Here is a 22,107-nt window from a genome sequence, read left to right on the forward strand (position 1 = left end):
AGCGGTTACATAGGTGCTATAGACAGAATGCCCGTGACCCCCAACCCCCTTCCGATTTATACGGTGATGTCCTAATTCCCAGCCTCATGCTATCTGGAAGTGGCACCTTTGGGAGGCAGTTAGGTAATGAAGGTGGAGTCTTCATGAATAGAATTATTACTCTAAGAGGTAACAGAGTATCTTTCTCTCCACCATTTGAGGATACACCAAGAAGACAACCATCTGCAAACCAGGAAGAAGACCCTCATAGGGAAATGAATTGGATGGCACCTTGATCTTAGACTTTTTGGCCTCCAGAACTTTGAGAAACAAATTTCTACTGTTTAAACCACCAAGTCCATGGTATTTTGTTACAGCAGCCCAAACTGATTAAGACAACAGGTATATATAGTATGTGATAATTCACAGAACAGTAATGTTTATGATATGCTCTTTTCCGTATGTATGCAATACAGGAAGGAAGGAAGGAAGGAAGAAGGGGGGGAGGGAGGGAGGAAGGGGAAAAGAAATGATTTTAAGATATTGCTCTTTCGCACCTGGTTGGCTCAGTCGTTAAGCATCTGTCTTCGGCTCAGGTCATAATCCCAGGGTCCTGGAATCAAGACCCAAATTGCGCTCCCTGCTGAGTGGGGAGCCTGCTTCTCCCTCTCCCATTTCCTCTGCTCATATTCCCTCTCTCTCTGTCAAATATATAAAATCTTTAGGAAAAAAAAAAAAAGACATTGCCTTTTCCTTTCTATCTTATTCAAGGTCTTTACAAGTTCCCTCACTGACAGGGCCATTTTAGGTCATCTAGCAATTTTCTAAAGCACATCATTTTAATTGTCATCAAACTTTCTTAAGATACACCACTTCAAATCTGTGAATAATGTCTTTATAGTAAAGTTTATCCTAAGCCACAAGTACATTTTAGAACAAAATTACAATAACAACAGTCAATTGTTTCATTGGTCCTATAAGTGAATTTGAATACTATTTTATTAAAAATGTTATCTAACATTTTATATGATTATAACCTGAGAATCATCACTGAAATTGTGTTAAATTTCTTTATTTCTTTAGGGGCGTGTGGCTGGCTCAGCTGGTAGAGCATGTAACTCTTGATCTTGGGGTTATGAGTTCCAGCCCCACGTTGGGTGTAGAGAGTACTAAAAATTAATATATTTTTTTAAAGATTTATTTATTTACAGAGATAGACAGAATGAAAGAGAGACTGCCAGGGGGAAGGGCAGGCAGAGAGAATCCCAAGCAGACTCCATGCTGAGGACCACGCAGGGCTCGACATCAAGACCCCAAGATCATGACCTGAGCTGAAACCAAGAGTCAGACACTTAACTGACTGAGGCACACAGGCACCCTAAAAATAAAACTTAAAAAAAAAAAAGATTTTATTTATTTATTAATTTGAGAGAGAGAGAGAGAGAGAGAGTGAGGGAGTGAGGGAGAGGGAGCATGAGCAGGGGGAGGGGCAGAGGGAGAAACAGACTCCCTGCTGAGCAGGGAGCCAGATGTGGGGCTCAATTCCAGGACCCTGAGATCATGACCTGAGCTGAAGGCAGATGCTTAACTGACTGAGCCATCCAGGTGCCCCTAAAGACAAAATCTTTAAAAAAATTTTTTTTTTCTTTACTTCTTTAAAAAACCAGTGAACCAACCTATCCACCCCAGATTCCAGCAGTTGACCTCTATAAGCATCCAAAACTAGCATGGGCTAAAGCCAGTGATTACTATATCTCCCTCAAATGATACTTTGTGACTCAAAAAAACTGAGAAAATATATAGCAAAGACTGTAAAAAAAAATTCTTTTCTGAGGGATAAATTCTTAGGAAATCCCATCTCATATTTAGGTAATACACTAATTTTCAACATTTCAGAAAAGTCTAGGGACACCTTGGTGACTCAGTTAAGTGTCTGCCTTTGCCTCAGGGTCATGATCCCAGAATCCTGGGATCGAGTCCCCCATCGGACTCCTTGCTCAGTGGGGAGCCTGCTTCTTCCTCTGCCTGACACTCCCCCTGCTTGTGCTCGCTCTCTCTCTGACAAACAAATAAAATCTTTAAAAAAAAAAAAAAAAGAAAAGAAAAAGTCTAATAGATATTTCATATGTATTTACCTTAAGACTAGATGGGGTAACTAAGATATCCTACCTTTTCTCTTTTAGTTGAATATATATCAAGAACCAAAAACTTATAAAAGAAATATAGGGGCACCTGGATGGCTCAGTCGGTTGGGCGGTTGCCTTCAGCTCAGGTCATGCTTCCAGGGTCCTGGGATCAAGCCCTGCCTCGGCCTCCCTGCTCGGCGGAGGGCCTGCTTCTCTCTCTCCCTCTGCCTGCTGCTCTGCTTACTTGTGCTTTCTACCTCTCTGTCAAATACATAAATAAAATCTTAAAAAAAAATACAAATAACTAGTAATTAAATATGAAAATGTTCTATCTCACTAATAACCTAAGACAGGAAAATCAAATCCCTTCTTTGCTACACTGGCAACATTTTTTTAAAGGATTTTATCTATTTATTTGACAGAGAGAAACCACAAGTAGGCAGAGAGGCAGGCAGAGAAAGAAGGGGAAGCAGGCTTCCCGCTGAACAGAGAGCCTGATGTGGGGCTCAATCCCAGGACCCTGAGACCATGACCTGAGCTGAAGGCAGAAGCCTAATACACTGAGCCACCCAGGCACCCCAAAAATATGAAGTATTTTAAACACACAGAAAATTAGAGAATACAATAACAAATATCCATGTACCGCTACCCAGTGTAAGTATTTTGTTATTAATATTTGGCACTGGTTGGGAAGCAGGGAGAACAGGTACGCTCAAACACTGCTGGTAAAAAAGAATAAATTGGGAAACTTCTAGATGGCAATCTCACTACATTTACCAAGTCATAAAATATACTTACCTCTTAATCTGTCAAGTCTACCTGGAGGAAACTCACTTAAAGAAGTAATTAAGGATGTGTGACTATTTAGCTATAAGGGCATTTATCAGTGCACTGTTTAATAAAATAACGACAGACCTCAAAACATCAAATGAAGAACTAGTTAAATCAGGGTGATTTATACTATGAAGCATTACAGAGCCATCAAAAATGATATGATAAAAATGTATTTAATGATAAGGAAATATGTCCACAATACTTGAAATAAAAAGGTTCTAAAGTCATACATACAAGATTATCCTACTTTGTATACATACAAAATTATTTATTTGTCAGAGAGAGAGAGAGCGCACAAAAAGGGGGAGTGTCAGGGAGAGGGAGAAGCAGGCTCCCCACTGAGCAAGGAGCATGATCCAGGACTCGACCCCAGCACTGTGGGATCTTTACTTGAGCCAAAGGCAGACATTTAACGGACCGAGCCACCCAGGCATCCCACCGCCCACTTTTTAAGATTTTATATATTTATGTGACAGGGAGGGAGGGGGGGAGAGAGAGAGAGATTGAGAGAGAGAAAGAGAGAGAGGAGCACAAACAGGCAAAGAGGCAGGCAGAGGGAGACCGAGAGGGAGAAACAGGCTACCCACTTAGCAAGGAGCCCAAGGAAGCGCTCGATCCCAGCATCCTGGGATCATGACCTGAGCCAAAGGCAGATGTTTAACTGAGCCACCCAGGTGCCCCAAACAGGTCTCATTATAAAACTCCTCTCCCAAGGGCACAAGCTAGGCCTGGGACTGCTACTCTGGAGTGGGGGCCAGGAACAGTGTCTGTACTCTTGCTACACTTTTTTTTTTTTTTTTTTAAAGATTTTATTTATTTATTTGACAGACAGATCACAAGTAGGCAGACAGAGAGAGAAGGGAGGAAGCAGGCACCCTGCTGAGCAGAGAGCCCGATGCGGGGCTCGATCCCAGGACGCTGGGATCATGACCTGAGCCGAAGGCAGAGGCTTTAACCCACTGAGCCACCCATGCGCCCCTCTTGCTACACTTCTAATCCCACCCACCACTCTCCACTGTTAGGACCAGAAGGAAGGCAAGGAGAAAGATGACTGATTCATTAAGAGACAACCCATGGCAAGATGGATCATTCCCTTTGGCTAACCACAACTCCTATCCCTTTATACCAGGGTTTCTCAACATCAGCACTACTGACATTTGGCAGCAGATAATTCTTCATATGGGGGCTGTCCTGTGCATTGTAGGATGTTTAGCAGCATCCCAGGCCTCTACCCATTAGATGCCAGTAGCAACAACAAAAATATTTCCAGACATTGCCAAATGTCCAGTGGTTAGGAAAGGGAGAAGAGGGTGTCAAAACTGCTTCCCCCTCCATCCCCCCCACTGTTAAGAACTACTGTCTTACAAAAACATTATCAGTCCAGTGTCCCCTTTCCCCCCGCTGCTGTTGTTTCTTGGTTTAATGCTGACTAGCACATAGTCTCTTTGAGTATCACGCATCCAAATGCCAGTTCTCTCATGGGGGAACACTTTTGCTGGTTTATTGAAAACCCACAAATCTCCACAGTGCCCAGGAGAGGGAAGTTTGAATCTATCCCTACTTCTCATCCCTCGACCTCAATCCCAAACTCAGCCCTAACCCAGCAGGGGACCCTACTGGGAGCACTAACAAGATAGCTTAAGCCTCAAACATCTTCCAAAGCATCTACTCAACCCCCGAGACATTCACATATCTTCCCCTACCAACAAGGCCCTCTAACCACCAAAGGAGAGTCTGGTAGAAGGACAAGTCCAACGATGCCTCTTTCCAGGAGAAGGGGACCCTGCTACTCAAAAATCTCTGCATTCAAATTTGGTAAAGTGTTAACATTTGATGAGTCTGGGTACAAAGTGTATAGGTATTCTTTGCATTGTTTTTGCAACTTTTCAGTAAGTCTGAAATTATTTTTTTTAAATGAACCTCAGAGGAGCCCTGAGTGGTTCAGTTAGTTAAGTGTCTGATTCCTGACTTCAGCTTGGGTTGTGGGATCGAGCCCCATGTCCAGCTCCATGCTAGGCATGGAACCTGCTTGGGATTCTCTCTTCCCCTCTGCCTCCTCCCTGTTTGCTTCTGTGTGGTGTGTACACCCATGCTCACTCTTTCAAAAAAGAAAAAAGGCTCAAACAACGATCTTATTGGAGTAATGAAGATGTTCTAAAACTAGATGATGATAATGGCTGCACAATTCGGTAAATTAACTAAGAACTGTTGAACTGTATACTTAAAATGGGTGGATTCCATGATCCGTAAATTATCACAGTAATTTTTTTTCTTTAAAAAAAAAAAAAAAAAGACCTTGTATTACAGGTTAAAGATGACAGCCACAATGTCAATGCTGCTGGAAAGAAGCCTCTAAGAAAGATATACAGAGAAGGAACCTATCCCAGCAGTGAACTGGTTGCCCACCTTTTCCTGTCTCCCCCACCCCGCCAGCCCACCCCTGCTTTGAGCTTTGGTTAACAATTCTAGGAAAATAGGAAAGATCTACACTGGTACCTACTAACCATCCAATTACAGTAATATCGCCTCTAAAAAGTAGCCCAAGGATTTCCTAAGTGGTATTTTTATTTAAAATCTACTTCAGGGCGCCTGGGTGGCTCAGTGGGTTAAAGCCTCTGCTTTCGGCTCAGGTCATGGTCCCAGGGTCCTGGGATCGAGCCCCGCATCGGGCTCTCTGCTCAGCAGGGAGCCTGCTTCCCTCTCTCTCTGCCTGCCTCTCTGCCTACTTGTGATCTCTGTCAAATAAATAAAATATTAAAAAAAAAAAAACAAAAAAAAAATCTACTTCAAATAGTTCTTATTAATTTTTTAACTGTATGGGGGCGCCTGGGTGGCTCAGTGGGTTAAAGCCTCTGCCTTCGGCTCAGGTCATGATCCCAAGGTCCTGGGATCGAGCCCCGCATCGGGCTCTCTACTCAGCAGGGAGCCTGCTTCCCTTCCTCTCTCTTCACCTGCCTATTTGCCTGCTTGTGATCTCTGTCTGTCAAATAAATAAATAAAATCTTTAAAAAAAATTTTTTTTCTAACTGTATGGATACTAAAGCAGAAAGCCCACTCAACTCTACTGAGCAACTACTGTGCACAAGCCACGTGGCCACTTCAAATGTGGTCTGTTATTCAATTCCAACCATCATCTTCCAGATTTTCAGCTTAAGTGTTCTTCCATGGTAAGCAGATACCATTAGCAAAAAAATTCTTCTTACATTTTAAGACTGAAGTTCTAAATTTCTAGCTTCCAGACAAATTGACACTTTATTTATTTATTTTTTTTTGGGTAAATGACCCTGTGTTTTATTTTAGACCTGGACTCATTCCCACTGGACTGGGACCCTGAACTAATTTCCATGCTAAGTTTAAAAACTTTTTTTTTTTTTTAAACTGAGATAACAGTTCACATACCATAAAATTCACTGTCTTATTGTGCTTTTTTACAATGCAGTGGGTTTAAGTATATTCACAAGGTTGGTCAACGAACAACTACTATCTAATTCTAGAACATTTTATCACCTTCAAAAGAGACCCTATTGGGCACCTTCGTGGCTTAGTGGGTTAAGCCTCTGCCTTCGGCTCAGGTCATGATCTCAGGGTCCTGGGATCAAGGCCTGCATCGGGCTCTCTGCTCAGTGGGGAATCTGCGTGCCAACCCCATCCCCCGCCCCCGCCTCTCTGCCTACTTGTGATCTCTCTGTGTCAAATAAACAAATAAAATCTTAAAAAAAAAAAAAAAGAAAAGAAAAAGAGAGACCCTATTACCCGTTAGCAGTCACTCACTATTCCCTCTTGAGAGCACTTCTCCCTAAGTGGCTGGTGACCAATATCTACTTTCTTTCTTTCTTTAAGATTTTATTTATTTATTTTAGAGAGAAAGGGAGAGAGAGAGAGTGAGAGCGGGGGGAGGAACAGAAGAAGAGGGACAAGTAGACTCCACACTGGGCATGGAGGCTGATGCAGGGCTCAGTCTCATTACCCTGAGACTATGACCTAAGCCGAAATCAGACACTCACCTGACTGAGCCATCCAGGTGCCCCCAATAATCTACTTTCTGTGATAAATTTCTTTCTCTCCTGTTTATTTCCCTTTAGAAATAGCATTTATACAAATTAAACACAAATTACACTTAGTCACAGATTTTGGTAAAATATACGTTATTAGTATATAACATTAGCATTGCTAATCTCATATTGTAAGATTAAGAGCAATTATTAATCTAGATAAACTTATCCATGATTTTCAAAATCATACCATCAACGCTCTTAACAAGAAATACGTACGTATTATAAATAATATCTATCTCATTCATAAATGAGTTAAAAGGTGAAACAGCAGCAGCTGAACATTTGGTATGGGGAGAATGAGACACAAAGACACGTTATAACCTCCAAGCTCAGGGGGTGCATGTGTGGCTCAGTCAGTTAAGCATGTGCCTCTGGCTTGGGTTGCAATCCCAGGATCCTGGGACTGAGCCCCAAGTTGGGCTCCCTGCTCAGGGGGGAGTCTGCTTCTCCCTCTGCCTCTGCCCTTCTCCAACTTGTGCTTGCGCACACACGCACTCTCTCTCTCCCTCTCCCTCTCACTCTGCTCTCTAATAAATAAATAAAAATTAAATAAATAAAATCTTAAAAAAAAATAACCTCCAAGTTCAGCTCAGATGGATAAGATGTCTAATAACACTGAATGCCCCAGTTAGCCTAAGAGAATTTTGTCATAGGAGAACTACCAGCAATGCTAGGCTCAGAAACAAGGATCCCCACCCCCAGGAGTGCTGGCATGGCCATGATCCTCTTCCCTCACATGCCTGCATGCCTGTGCACTCATCCCGCAGACACTGTTGGGACAGATGCGGCCCAGCCTTTTCCCCTTTGAGTCCAGGCAGCCCCATCTCATGACAGAGACAATGGGCAACAGCACTATCAGAACGGGCTGCAAAGATCTAGCTGCCACCCAAAGCAGCACAACCACTTCTCAGGCATCCAGAAGTCCCAAGAGCTGAATAAGCAGTCAAGGTAAAAAAAGACAACCAAGCAGAGTCCAATGTTATAGAATCACTCTCTTCGGTACCTCTTCTGGTAGTAAGCACCCGCCACAGGCTGGCCACTGTACCAAGTGCTCCACATACATTGCTCTAATGTCACAAATGCTCTGAGGTGGGAACTATGATTATCTTTCCATTTTACAGATGAGACTCTGAAATTGAAAAGTTACAAATGAACTAGGAAGTGACAAAGCTGGAATTCTAAACCTCTCAGTGCTCCTAATACCCTACACACTGTCTGGAGGTGTGCAAAATCATAAACCGAAGTTGTAATAAAGATCACAAACTGAACCATGTCTTTGTATAACCCTTCGACAGTTAATTAGAATTATACATATTCTGCTTTTTTTTTCAATAACTGTCTGTAATCAAGTTCCAAAAGGCCCAAAGACTGAAAATAAGCATTTCACATAATTCCATTTTTATAAAAAGTACAGACATTAACTAAAAATACCAGGTGAAAGAGGGGATACAACATCAAAGACTGAAATACATAGGCATATTTCCAATTTAGAACAAATTAAGAACCAGGGGCACCTGGGTGGCTCAGTCAGTTAAGTGGCTGCCTTTAGCTCAGGTCATGATCCCATGGTCCTGGGACTAACCCTCATATTGGGCTCCCTCTCAGCAGAGAGCCTGTTTCTTCCTCTCCCTCTGCCTGTCGCTCTGCCTACTTGTGCTGTCTCTCTCTGTCAAATATATAAAATCTTAAAAAAAAAATAAAAAACTAAATCACTTCAATCAGCAGAAATAACCATGATATATATGCATGACAAAAATCATAAACCTCACCATAGGAGACACACAAGTAGTTGTCCCTTAAAACTGACAAATGAGGGGTGCCTGGGTGGTTCAGTTAAGTGCCCAACTCTTGATTTTCGCTCAGGTCATGATCTCGGGGTTATCATACCGGACCCTGCATTGGGCTCTATGCTGGGTATGGATCTTGCTTAAAATTCTCTCTCCCCCTACCCACCATCCCCACTCACATATGCCTACACTTGCTCTTAAAACAAAACAAAAAAACTGCCAAATGGTTCAAGAAAATTAAACTGAAACCAGTTTAGAGCACTTCTTACAATTATTATAAAAGTCTGAGATATGGTAAAGCCAGAGACTGGTCATCAGAGCTTAGGGTTTTAAGGCCACACGCTAGGGAGCCTGGGTGGCTCAGTCAGTTAAGCTTCTGCCTTTGGCTCAGGTCATGATTCTAGGTTCCTGGGATTGGAGCCCCGAATGAGGGTCCCTGCTCAGCGGGGAGCCTGATTCTCCCCTGCCCGTTCCCCTATTTGTGCTCTCTCACTCACTTTCTCTCTCTCAAGTAAATAAATAAAATATTAAAAAAAAAAAAAAGCCGCAGGCTAGATTTTTAGTGTTGTCAACCATACTCCACGTCCCCCAAGTGGTGTGTCTGGCTCTTTTCCTGGGAGAATTTAAGATTCAACAGCTAATGCAGCAGAAGTTCCCAGAGAGACCTGGAAGCAGCCTCCTGAGAATCAGTCCCAGTCGACAGACTAAATGGGAAATACTGTTGATACAAAAATAATCCTCCTGCATATTGCCACCAAATCCCATTTTAGCCAGATACCCCACGAAGCCAAAACTGAAGCTTCTGTAACTTAAGACTTTCTTGTTCCAATCAGATGAAAAGTTGTGATAATAACAAATACAAACTCAGTGCTCACTGTGTGCCAGGCCCAGTCCTAATCACCCTCCATGCATTAACTCATTTAATCCCTAGATGCATGAGAGGACACTGGAACATAGAAATGTTAAGCCACTTGTCCAAATCACACAGAGAAAGGTGACAGGACAGGAAATGAAACCCCAGGCAGTCTGCCTTCAAGTATTTAATTACTAAGATATACTGCCTTGTGTCAGTCAAGACTCAGTTACTAGACAGGTAATTCTCTTAAATCTCACTCACAAGAATCTTCAGTAATTACTGATTTACACTCATTTTAGAATGCATTTGCCTTTCTATTTCCCACCAATAACCTCTATGGAGGGCAATCAGAAAAGGTACTGAAACTGAAGTTTCCAGGAAGAATGGCATAATTCAAGACACAAGTCATACACCTGAGCCCTGGCTGGGGTGCCACATTCTCTTCAGTGAAGTAGTTTTGGGGTGTGCATCTAGGCAACACAACCTCGCAGGAATTTATAAAGATTACTGTTTTTGTTGTTACTTGGACTGCATACAACTTAAATACTGAAGTGTTTCATGCAGTAATGCTATCATCCTGATTAACATTCCAACAAACTAGCTCTTCACCTATTTTTTCCACCACTGCCTCACAAATAGTCTTCCCATCCCCCAAAACATAAGCTTTTCCTGTTGATCTCATTTTAGTCAAAAGACAGATACCACTTCAGATTTGGGTTCCTTCACATTATCTTCAGAACCACCCTGGACACCCTGATAGCTTCAAAAACCCAAATTCTCTTAATTTTGTTGACACAAAAAACACCATTTCATAAAATTTCATTCCCCTCTGCACCAGCAAAGGCCAGTGTCTGAAAGAAGTTTCATGTTAGGTGATAATGGCATCTTTTCTTTCCACTTTATGAAGTCAGGCTGAGTCTGTCACACAGCCCCGTCATTTGGCTAAGGAAGGTCACCAATGCTAAGACCCTCAAGTAAAACTTCCAGAGAAATGAATTCTTCTTTCAGAGCTATCCTTTATAAGGGCATTTTAGTAAACATTTGGTTGAGTGGGAAGAGACCACAAACATCACACCTGCAAACAGAAGAAAATAAAATGCTAATTTCTGTAGAACTGACAAGAGCTTGAAAGAGCTAGTACTCACAACTGGGCAACCACTGAAAGGGATTGATCCTCTAATATAATGCTCCTTACTCCCCTAAGTCCCAGTGCAATGGCACATACAGCAAAAAGAGATAATATTCACCCTCAAACTGCAGGGACTTGGACAACAAAGAAAGCACAGGGTATATGATGCTGCTAGAAATACCTTTCCCATAGAGATAGAATAAAAACCCTTCCTCACGGTGTTTGCTGGCTTTCTACTTCTAGACAGAAACAGTTAAGTATACTGACAGACCTCTGCTGGAAATGAATTGCCCAGACAGACAGCTGCTGGCTAGGTTTTGCCCTAAGGAGTCCTCTCGGCCACAATGCTCAGTACTGCTGTCGAGTGTCCTACTGTCTGACGTCTCCATGAAGACACTGGGAAGGGCTAGAGAGGCCTTGGTCATCAACCAGGACAACCCCTCTATGGCACATATATCCTGCAATATTTGACAAAGTAAACTGGCAGAAGCCTCCTTTATTCCCTTCCCCTAGATTTAGAACTATCAGTGATAAATAAAAAGACATTTCACATCAAGAGTCAGGATAAGCAAAGAATTGTTAAAAAATAAAAAATAAAAAAAATTCAAATTAAAGCATTCAACAGAAACCTCTTCAGAATCATATACACAGATTCTACTGAGAGGTGTCCAGCAGATGGTGACTCAGAATCTGTACCAATTTGGTCTATAACTAAAACCTGGAGGGTAGGAAAATGAATGAATAGACAAAGACATGCATCTTCCATAAACACTCTGAGAAGGACTTCTCTCACATTTTTACATCTCTCCATTTTGTACTGTTACTGGGAGACTGAACCATATCCATTCCCTTAAGGAACATCCAGATATAAAAATAAATTTATTTTCCTAGAATTATGTTGGAAATTACTGACATGCAGAAGGCAGTGCTTACTAGGTACCAGATCCTATGCTAAGTGTTCTGTACACATTATTCACCAAATGTCATGTCACTCCTCAAGAAGCTTCCCTGACCACCCCATATAAAATTGTCCCCAGCATGCATTATCTTTACAGAACTCAGCACTATCATATATCATATTGTTTTAAATTTGTCTACTTGCTTATGCCCTGTCTCTTATCACTAAGACAGAAGTTCTATAATGTCTTGTTTACTGAACCATCTCCAGCATCTAGAAAGATGCCTGACACGGAGCAGGCATTCATGAATGTATGATCTCATGTTGTCCACACCAAAGCCTGATGAGGTACTGGTAACAGAGGGAACTGAGGCTGAGGGAGGTAAAGAAACCTGCCAGAGACAACCCAGCTAGGAAGTAACATCTGGCTGCAGAAGCTACACTCCTCTTTGCTATGCTGTACTACCTAGGTACAAAAATTCCCCTAGAGATCTCATTCTCAAAAATCTTCCCATCAGAATGACTTGCACACATCCTGAGTTGTGGCAAAGATTATGAGAAGGACGCTGAGTGGATCAAGAAATCTATACAGTTCAGGGAGAGAATTCTGTTGTGTGGCAGTGCTAGCAGTATGCCCTGTGTTCCATGACTAGGAGAAGAATAAAAATCTACAAAAGGAGGTTGACTGATTAAGGATACGGTGCTACCTTCTTAAGGAATTATTCCAGTGAATATTAAAAATGAGATCATACAAAAATTTGGAATTTGAGAGAACACTCCATAGGATCTATGAATACCACATAATGTCTGTCACCTTTCTTGGTCTAAGCTCCTGGAAGACAGAGGCTGTCTCTTATTTGTACTTGACACAGAGTACCTTATGGTACATACCCGTAAGGATAGCTACCTGTCAAAACATCCTATTTCACCCTGAAAGAATTTTGGCCCAGCTCGTGCTTTGTTCTTTGTGTCTTATTCACCAAGTAGGAGTCAGTCAACAGGGATCTGGGAACCCTAAGAATGTTCACAGAATATGTGGGGAGGGTGGGAGCAGAGATGTTGAAAGGCCATACCCCCTCAATACTGCTTGTGTAAATGAACATTTTTCCAGCTATGGCTCCAAAAGAAACCCTGCCTAGGATAAACCTTTTTAAAGAAGGCTGTCCTAGTTCTATTTAAACTTCTCTTAAGGGGCTAGAAACTTCAGACAGGATTTTTTGTTGGGACAGAGGGAGAGCCAGTTAAAACACAATATTGTTATTTTCTTCTATCGATCGAAGATCAAATAGCTCTGATAAAAAGTAACACCCTGGGGCACCTGGGTGGCTCAGCTGGTTAAGCGACTGCCTTCAGCTAGGGTCATGATTCCGGAGTCCCGGGATCGAGTCCCACATCGGGCTCCAGCTCCACGGGGAGTCTGCTTCACCCTCTGACCTTCTCCCCTCTCATGCTCTCTGTCTCTCAAATAAATAAATAAAATCTTTAAAAAAAAAAAAAAAGTAACACCCCTCTAAGAGAAAGACACAGTTGGGAGAATGGTACAAAAGAGAATGGCATGGCATGTGCCATGGCTCTCCTGTTTATGCTTCCACCACTCAAAGTATGATTTAGCACAGTGGGACAGGACTTAATGATTATTTACTGATTACAAGATGTTCATGAATTACATGAGTGTTCTATTAGGACAGTCAGAATGGAATCAACCATAAGCATAAAGTTTGGGACCTTCACTCTTCTCTCAAAATATTGGTAGCTGGCACAGTTTCTGACACAAAATTAATATCTATTAAGTGACTGGCTTAATGATGGACAGCGAACAAATCAGTCAACAAGAACTCTGTCAAGGGGGTATGGCCTTAATCTAGTCATTCTCTGAGGATATAACAGCATTTATACTACTAACAATAGGTATGGATATATCAAATATCCTCTAATTAGTGCTTATTCCCAAAGGATTTACAGCATGTCATTTCCATACCCATAAGGGGAGAACATGGCCAAAGAAGGGAGAAGGTTAAGTAATGAGCCATGCTGAATGGAACAAAGCTGATGAAAGGGCATCAGGCTCTAAGAGAGGTAGAGTTCTCATGTAATATTACTCTTTTCTGGCAGAGCCTTAGGGCTCTTACCCTTAAGGGCACACTGCATTCACAGTTAAGTACAAGCAGTGGGTACATAAAAATCAAACTGTATCATTAAGTTTCTATCTCCCACTTGACAGATGAAGGAACTAAGACACCACAAAGAAAATAACTTTCCCCAAAGAAATACCATGACAAGAAAGATTCTTTCTACTTCATAATTCCTTCCAAAACTACCAGGTAAGGTTCAATTGAAAGTCCAAATGACAGTTCTAGGTGGCAAGCAGAATACATCTAGATGTTTCAAACATAAGGTAAGTATAGATTCAGATTCACCGGCTCTGACTATATACAGCCAAGAACTTGAGTACAAAACTCCAATTTATAAAGAGCCGTGATGAATGCAATACACATGAACAAGCCACTCCTCTCTCCTCCCTGATGGCCCTCTTGAGAAAGCAGCACATGCGGACAGGACCCAAGTGCCACAGGAGTTGCCATCAGTGGTCTTCACCCTAGGTCTGGATATAAGTACCGACCTAGAATTCCTGTGCCAGGCAGATCCTTGAGATGACAGACAGTCAAGGATCATTCTTTACATTAGGATCTCAGTATCAGTCGCACTCCAAACCTGTCATTTTCCCCATATATTGTCTTTGTCATCTAGTCCAACTGCAACTGGGCTCTAGTTTTTAAATATACTTGTGTCCAATAACTCTACTTGTAGAGAAACCTTCTCAGCTTCTTCTAGAGTCTCGCCTCACAACTTCTTTCTGGTTGGAATGCAGTATGCTCCAAATACAGATTTCTGGTACCTTTCCAAAGTTCAATCATTTGAAACCCTCCCTCCCCATACATAAAAAATATATCCTTCCAGCATCATTTGACCGAAGTATAAAGCAACCTGGTTGGCCTCCATGCATCCGATGGCATCTTCCAAGAGTGAAAACTCCACGCAGACATAGCCATAGTCGTAACCTGGGGACAGCATTTAAATACAGACGGGAGTGGTGTTAGTGCCTTGCAAACACAAAAGACACACTTAAATCCCCTGTTTCTGAACCCCTTAACACAAGCCCTCCCAACTAGGCCCTCCCTCCCCTATACTAGGCAAAGCCACTACCCCAAACAGAAAAAAGTACTGAAGGAAAATCTGGATGTTTCTGGGCTTTGAGAGTCACTCCAAAATGGCATTTTCTATTAAGCAAGAAGATTTGCCCTCTTTAGCACTGATGGTCTGGTGAGGGTACCCCAGAGTTAGGTAATCCCACAGAAAGTTCAAGTGGGGACCCAGAACATTTCACCACAGGCTGAATCTTCTGGAAAAGCAAAGTCAACAAGAACAGGAAAGTATCTGGAAAAAAAAAATGTATCCCGAGAGAGGAAGGAGAAGCAATTATCCCAAAGCTATGCTAATAGTCACCACTTTTCAAGCAGAAACCACCTTCAAAGACAGAAGTGCTGACAGACTGAGGCAACTATTCTGTTTGGATACCACAGGAGGCTTCTGGTTGGCAGGGGACAGACCATTTCAGGTCTCCTCTTTTTTTCCTTGTTTCAACTCAAGTCATAAACCAGCTTAAATCTTTATGAAAGGAAGAAGGTGTAAAAGCATAAGTAAGTACAAATAGCTGGGTCCAAAATTGTGCTTATGCACAAAGATTGGCAGTAGAGTAGGCTGGGGGAGAGACAGCAGTTGTTAGCAATCAGTACATGTTCAAGAATTGTATAAACCGTTAGAGTTATGGAACACCCTTCACTTTTCCCATTAGCAAGTATCATTTGCAACTCTCATGACCCATGAGATTGGGAGCTCATGGGATTTACAGGCTGCTGAGTTCTAATGTGAACCTGTCCTTTAATTTCCCGGATACTGGCACCACATGACAACAAAAACACACTTGGCAATGCAATGCTCCACAAATGACTTCCATGCTTCCTCCACTGCCTCGCAGGATAAAGAAGCTCATCTTTAGGAGTGATGCTGTGCAAACGAACAGCAAGAAAAAGATGCAATTTGTTCAGATGAGAAATAAAACTCAGGGGAAGAGAAGTAACACAGGACCCAGGCCAATTTTGAGCACAGAGTATATATAACAACGGGAAACTAAGTATTATTAAATCAAAGTACCAGAGACCAAACCAAACAAAACAAAAACTAGCGCAACAGAAAATATAACTTAAAAAACAGACCAAATTTGGTGAGATGGGTTGGATTCCTTGTCACATGGAATGAATGGTCTGAAATGTTTTCTTATGATAATAATAAAACCGTGACCTCAGACTTATTAAATACTTCAAATTAAATATTCCAATGTTACAATGGCATAGGCTGATTTTTGCTTAGAATTTTGCGAAATGACCAAGAAGAAGAAAACAAATCTACTCGATAGATATCCCAGCATCACCTTAGGCTGAGAGATAGATTTTCTATTTGATTTTACAGCTTTGACCAACACAGATCAAACTAACTGCTGCAACCTTTACTTAAATTTATGACAAAATCAGCCTTTTCTGATTAGTAACTATTTGAAGAAATGAAACTACCTTAAAGAAACGGTATATGTATTTTTATATATCCTATTAACAATAGAAATTATCTTGCTAGTTAATTCCTTTCAAGTGGATTTTCTTGATCAAACTCAGTGAACTTCTCCTACAGAAAACATTCTGCATTTGGGGAACCCCTGGGTGGCTCAGTCAGTTAAGCCTCTGACTCTTGATCTCAGCTCTGGTCTTGATCTCATCAGGGTCATGAGTTCCAGCCCCATGCTGGGCTCCATGCTGGGTGTGGAGCCTGCTTAAAAAAATAAATTAAAAAAAAAAGAAAACAAAACATTCTGCATTTTGTAAAGCACTCTGAATGTTCTTGGAAAACACTAGAATAGCAGAAGCAAATAAGATGCCTTGTATCAGCAAATATCTACTGCAAACACTTGACTGCATGTCCACAATCAGAAAGGGGTAGCTATGGAATAGGCAGATAAACTCTCAAGTGTGTTGATTACCTCTACAGGGCATATCAAGGCCCAGGTGTGTGGAATGCAACCCTCTCTATGGCTGCCCAAATGAAAAACACAGGGAACTAACACCACATAGGAAAAGCCCCGAGTTTCCTTTCTGTACTTAGAGAAGTAACTATTGTGGCCCAGAAGAGCTCACAGAATCTGTGGACAAAGAGAAAGAGAGAGATTTATGACAACATTCACACTTTACTGAAGAATAAATAAGACTCTGATATTACAGTCACTGGGAAGGAAAAGATAGAGTTTGCAAGAGACATTATGAGCATTTCTATACATCAACTCTGCAATACATACCCTAACAATGTACTTCAGACTGAACATTAAATCCACAAGCCCAACTTTCAATATCTTCTGCCCGAAATTTTAGCTATTAAATAATAACAAAAATTTAAGGCTTAATTATAATACCCAAAACTTTAAAAAAAAAAAGTACCCTATCTTGATCTTAGGCATTTTGTGTGTCTAAGACTCACAGCTGTACAAGGATTTCCAGGAATTGCCCAAATGGACAACAGTATGAAGTAATACATAATAGCACTTGTTGGTGCAAGGCTTCATTCTGAACTCTTTACATACACTAATTAAATCCCCACAAGACTACCCTATGAGGTAAATACTATTAACCTCATTTTACCCATGGGGAAGCAGACAAAGAAAGAATAAGTAATTTGCTCAAAATCACCTCAGTGGTAAGTAAGCAATATGGGCTCAGAGCCAGGGACCACATTCAAATTGATGTTGTTAACTGCTACACTGATAGCCTCGCTCCTTTCTTCTTCTTCTTCTTTTTCTTTTTTAAGATTTGACTTATTTATTTTTGACAGAGAGAGACAGAGCGAGAGAGGGAACACAAGCAGGGGAGTAGGAGAGGGAGAAGCAGGCTCCCTGCTGAGGAGGGAGTCCAACGTAGGGCTCGATCCCAGAACCCTGGGATCATGACCTGAGCCGAAGGCAGATGCTTAACAACTCAGCCACCCAGGCATCCCTAGCCACTCACCTTTTAATAAGATCCTAGACTGATATGAGTAATCTGAATTCTGAATTTTACTAAGTCCAATCATAGAAAGGGTCCCACATGCCCAAGCACAGACAAATAAGACCGTGTCTATGGTTGAGAAATACAGAAATCTGCAGCACACCAGTTATCCCATTCTAAAATACCTATGGCAGAACCTTGTGCATGGACCCAAGTATGCAAGTTAGAACTCATTCACACTCATGGACTGCTATACTGGCTACCAAAAGTCTTCCTCGAAAACAAAAACCCAAAAGTCTTGTTGCAATTATAGCTATAAAAATTATAATACAGCAAGATACTTGATACGAGATGTTTAATATAGCATATTTAAAAAACTTTAAAAAAGGGGATAATTATATATAATGTGTATAGGAAAAAGAACCAGACCTAAATACTATGAAGTCACATCTAACTCAGAGGTTAGAGATAAAAGTCTGCATATGAGATGAAAACCATGCATTGTCAAAATCATACTCGAACACCCCAACGTGAAGAACAACATACCATCTCTCAATATAGGTTAAGTCCAACACTGCCAGTTTTTCCTCCAGCGTCGCAACAGATCGCTTTTCTTTTGGTTGACACCAGATGAAGAGGTTGGCTTGCATTTAAGGACCATAATGTATGAAAAACATATCACTTTAAATAACAGAATCACAGCTAGCACAGTGAATGCTCACACTTAGGGAAACTTGGGAGACAGAGACTAACTGAAGCCACAACTGGGTCACATCCCACCTCTCATGCTCACTCCATGAGAGGGAAGATGGAGTCGGAGGGAGGGGCTGAGCAACCACAGGTGAATATACAGAAATCTGAAAACGATGTAATGCAACACAACTGTACACGAACATGATTACAGTGGTTCTACTATTATAGTGGGATAATTGGGGGTTTCTTTTTAATTCCTCCAATGTAATTTTATAATTCACAGAGTAAGTTCTAGTAGACCTATTCCACCCACAGACCTAAACATTCTGAAAACAACCAACCAACCTTGCATTCAGAATTGCTAGGAGCTATTTGGGAATTAAGATAGTAAACTCGGTGTTAACAGTCCCATAGACAGACTCTGACCTAAGGAATAAGAAATTTTTTTATTACCCTTTTCTTCTACCCCCACATTCTAGGAAGAAGCCTGGTGGGCTGATGGGTCTTTGTGCTTATTTATGTGACTATTAAAAAGGATATTTTACTTCACTTTCTAACCTAACTAAATATATAGATTTTTCATAAAAATGTGAATGCTCCTTACAGGTTTGTTTGTTGGCAGCTGAGAAGGATGAGAACAGAGAAAGAAGGAAATCTATAAAGGTAACATTAAAATTTTGATTCTTCTTCATATTCATGAATCACATGATTGCCTATCACACAAAAAAATACTGTGATAAAAGCTAACAGGTACTTAAGGGGCAACAAGGTATGAAAACAAAGCCTTAATGAATAATATCGAGTATCTTTTAGTCTCAGCTCCTAAAAAAGCTGACTCAGAGATGATGACAAACATAGCTCTTAATTATTGAAGTCAACTGTAACATCTATACCAAACCCTGCTTTTATAACAATTACACAGCAATATTTATTTAGGCAAATGAGATGAGCAGTCCTCTGTTCAAACTAGTCTAGAAAAACCCAACTATCATAAACAAGTCCAGCTGAACTTCCCATTAGGAGGACTGATTTACATTGATAAAGCCAAGAATATACATACCAACTACAAAATGTAAAAAAAGGAATCAGGATTTTAAAGGATACAGGCAGAGGGGACTCATAAATGAGCACTGAGTAATCTGCAGAACTGCGAATCACTATATTGTATAACTGAAACAGAACTACACTGAAATTTAAAAAAAAAAAAGGACAAAGAGAGGGAAATAGGTTTCTTTATTTTATTGGGTATCTTTGAGGGAAAAGAAAACAGATTTTCTTTTTTGCTAAACAAGGATTATTATTTCTATAGGAATAAAGCATTATGAATATATAGAGCACCACAAAAAATCTTAATAGAGATTCAAGAGGGCTATATTTTTATAGGTCCTATTTCCATATTTCATTGGGGCTACAGACTTTTAGAAGTAAATTATCAAGTTAGAGATTTTAAGCAAAAACCAAAACAGAATCGATACAGTAATGTGAATTCCTACCAATGGAAATAATACAACAAAGAAAGATGTGCAAGATTGCTATTTTTTTTCAAAGTCCAGATTTTTTTTTTCCAAAATCTCCGATGTACAAGATTTTTTTTTCTTTATAAAGATTTTACTTATCCATTTGACAGACAGAGATCACAAGAGGCAGAGAGGGAGGCAGAGAGAAAGGGGGAAGCAAGCTCCCTGCTGAGCAGAGGGCCCGATGCAGGGCTTGATCCCAGGACCCTGGGATCATGACCTGAGCCGAAGGCAGAGGCTTAACCCACTGAGCCACCCAGGCACCTCTCCGATGTACAAGATTTCTAAAAAGTACTTTGCTCTGTTAAAACCGCAAGTTGGGGTGCCTAGGTGGCTCAGTTGGTTAAGTAGCTACCTTCCGCTCAGGTCATGATCTCAGGGTTCTGGGATTGAGCCCCACATTGGGCTCCCAGCTCGGCAGGGAGTCTGCTTCTCCCTCTCCCCCAACTCCTGCTCATGCTCTCTCTCTTTCATAAAATCTTTAAAAAAAAAAAAAAAACCCAAAACCTCAATATGCATTATGAAAATTTGGAAAATATCTGATTTGTCAACCTACTATCTGGGAAGAACACAATTAGACTCCATGAAATATATCATTTTGACATCTTATAAGCACTTTCAATCCTCTCCCCCTCAACTACTCACATAAGGCTTGCTGGTTTATAATAAAAGATGAAATGAGGAAGATACACAGTCATGATTACTTGCTAAATTTCTCAAAATTGCATATGGCTCTATTTGATTATGCTCCATCTGTGCCAACTGGTTATTAAAAAAGGGGGGGGGTGGTTGTATTTTCAAGTAGTTTTCAAAGTCCAAAATTAATCTTAGGGTGACTTCTTAATGATGGTTGTCTAGGCCCAGGATATCATTTGTTAGGAAATTCTTACCCTTATTTATTTTCATTCCAGTGACATTAACAATGCTATGTGGGCACAGTGGAGGGGTGGGTCCTTGACCTCAGAGAGTTGGCTTTTTTGAAGATTTTGTTTATTTATTTGAAAAAGAGAACTAGTGGTGGGGAGGGGCAGAGGGAGAGAGAAAGAAGCAGACTCACTGTTGAGCAGGAAGCCTGACACAGGGCTCAATCCCAGGACCCAGAGATCATGACCTTAGCCGAAGGCAGAAGACCAACTGACTGAGCCACCCAGGTCCCCCTCGCTCTTTTCATTTCTCTATCTCCAACACAATGGTGCTTAGTTAATACCACAGCAATTGTAATGAGTTTCTTCACTGGAGCAACACACAAGAAAAGTAACTTCTCCAGTCTGTACATATGCAGAAGCTAACTCATCATGTGCTTTCAGTTGAGCCACTTCTTTCTGGGCCTGGGTTATCCATATGCCAAGTTGCAATGATGGTAACTCCTTTGCAGGGTGGTTTCAGAGTGCATGAGATAATGCATTTCAGGACCCCCATGTTTCTATTACAAAGCATTATTCAGGGACTAAAGATCAGACAGTACCTGTGTTGGTGCTCCTCAAATATGCCCCAGTATTAAAATTTTGGCACTGATGAATCGCCTCACTGATTTCTAGTTTATGCTAAGAATATATCTGTTTCCCTCATAGATCACGAAGCTATTTTCATTTCAAGTGGGGAAAAAATATGGCCCATAAACATTTTTCCCATTGCCTGGACCCTAGTACAAATAAATGGACACGTCACCACTGTTCTAAGGGGCTCTGGGAAGGTTCCACAAAGATAGTAGCTTCTGAGATGGAAGGTGCTCAAGATGAGAACAGATCACACTGCTCCAGCCACTTACCTATTCCAGATGTAAAATATTATCCAGAGAAGCGTCAGACTACTGGCATTCTGTGAGACTCACACTATGACCAGATCATAAGCCTAGGTCACCTATACCTTGTAACAGAAAACTGATGCCCACCTAAACATACCAGATACCAGCCAGATTCACACTTGGGATCCCCATCTATGATAATATAGAAAGACATTTGGTCTCTGTTCTAGTTTCCTGACATGGAGTTCTTAAAACTCCTGGAATTTCCTGAATGATAAGGGTGGTATGAGTGTCTGTTGTTCTAATGAGGTAACTCTTGGGTGGGCTCCTAGATAGCATCAGGATGGGGCCTGGTGATCAGAATGTCCAAATCTTGATCAGAAGCTTGGAACTTTTAGCCTTACCC

General features: G+C 41.1%; 1 protein-coding gene across 3 annotated transcripts in view; it reads right to left on the bottom strand.

Annotated features, from left to right (window-relative positions):
• Nucleotides 1–22,107, bottom strand: part of RBM6 (RNA binding motif protein 6) — a 104,338-nt gene that overhangs the window by 35,605 nt on the left and 46,626 nt on the right. For 2 of the 3 annotated variants that reach the window (XM_080797477.1, XM_080797478.1), the window contains exon 6: nucleotides 14,650–14,723. The exons of the other annotated variant lie outside the window; for it this stretch is intronic. In XM_080797477.1, the coding sequence (XP_080653603.1) occupies nucleotides 14,650–14,723 (74 nt within the window). The remainder of the gene's footprint in view (nucleotides 1–14,649; nucleotides 14,724–22,107) is intronic. 3 annotated transcript variants of the gene reach the window in all.

Source organism: Martes martes (assembly GCF_963455335.1).
Source record: "Martes martes genome assembly, chromosome: 1".
Taxonomy (NCBI): domain Eukaryota; kingdom Metazoa; phylum Chordata; class Mammalia; order Carnivora; family Mustelidae; genus Martes; species Martes martes.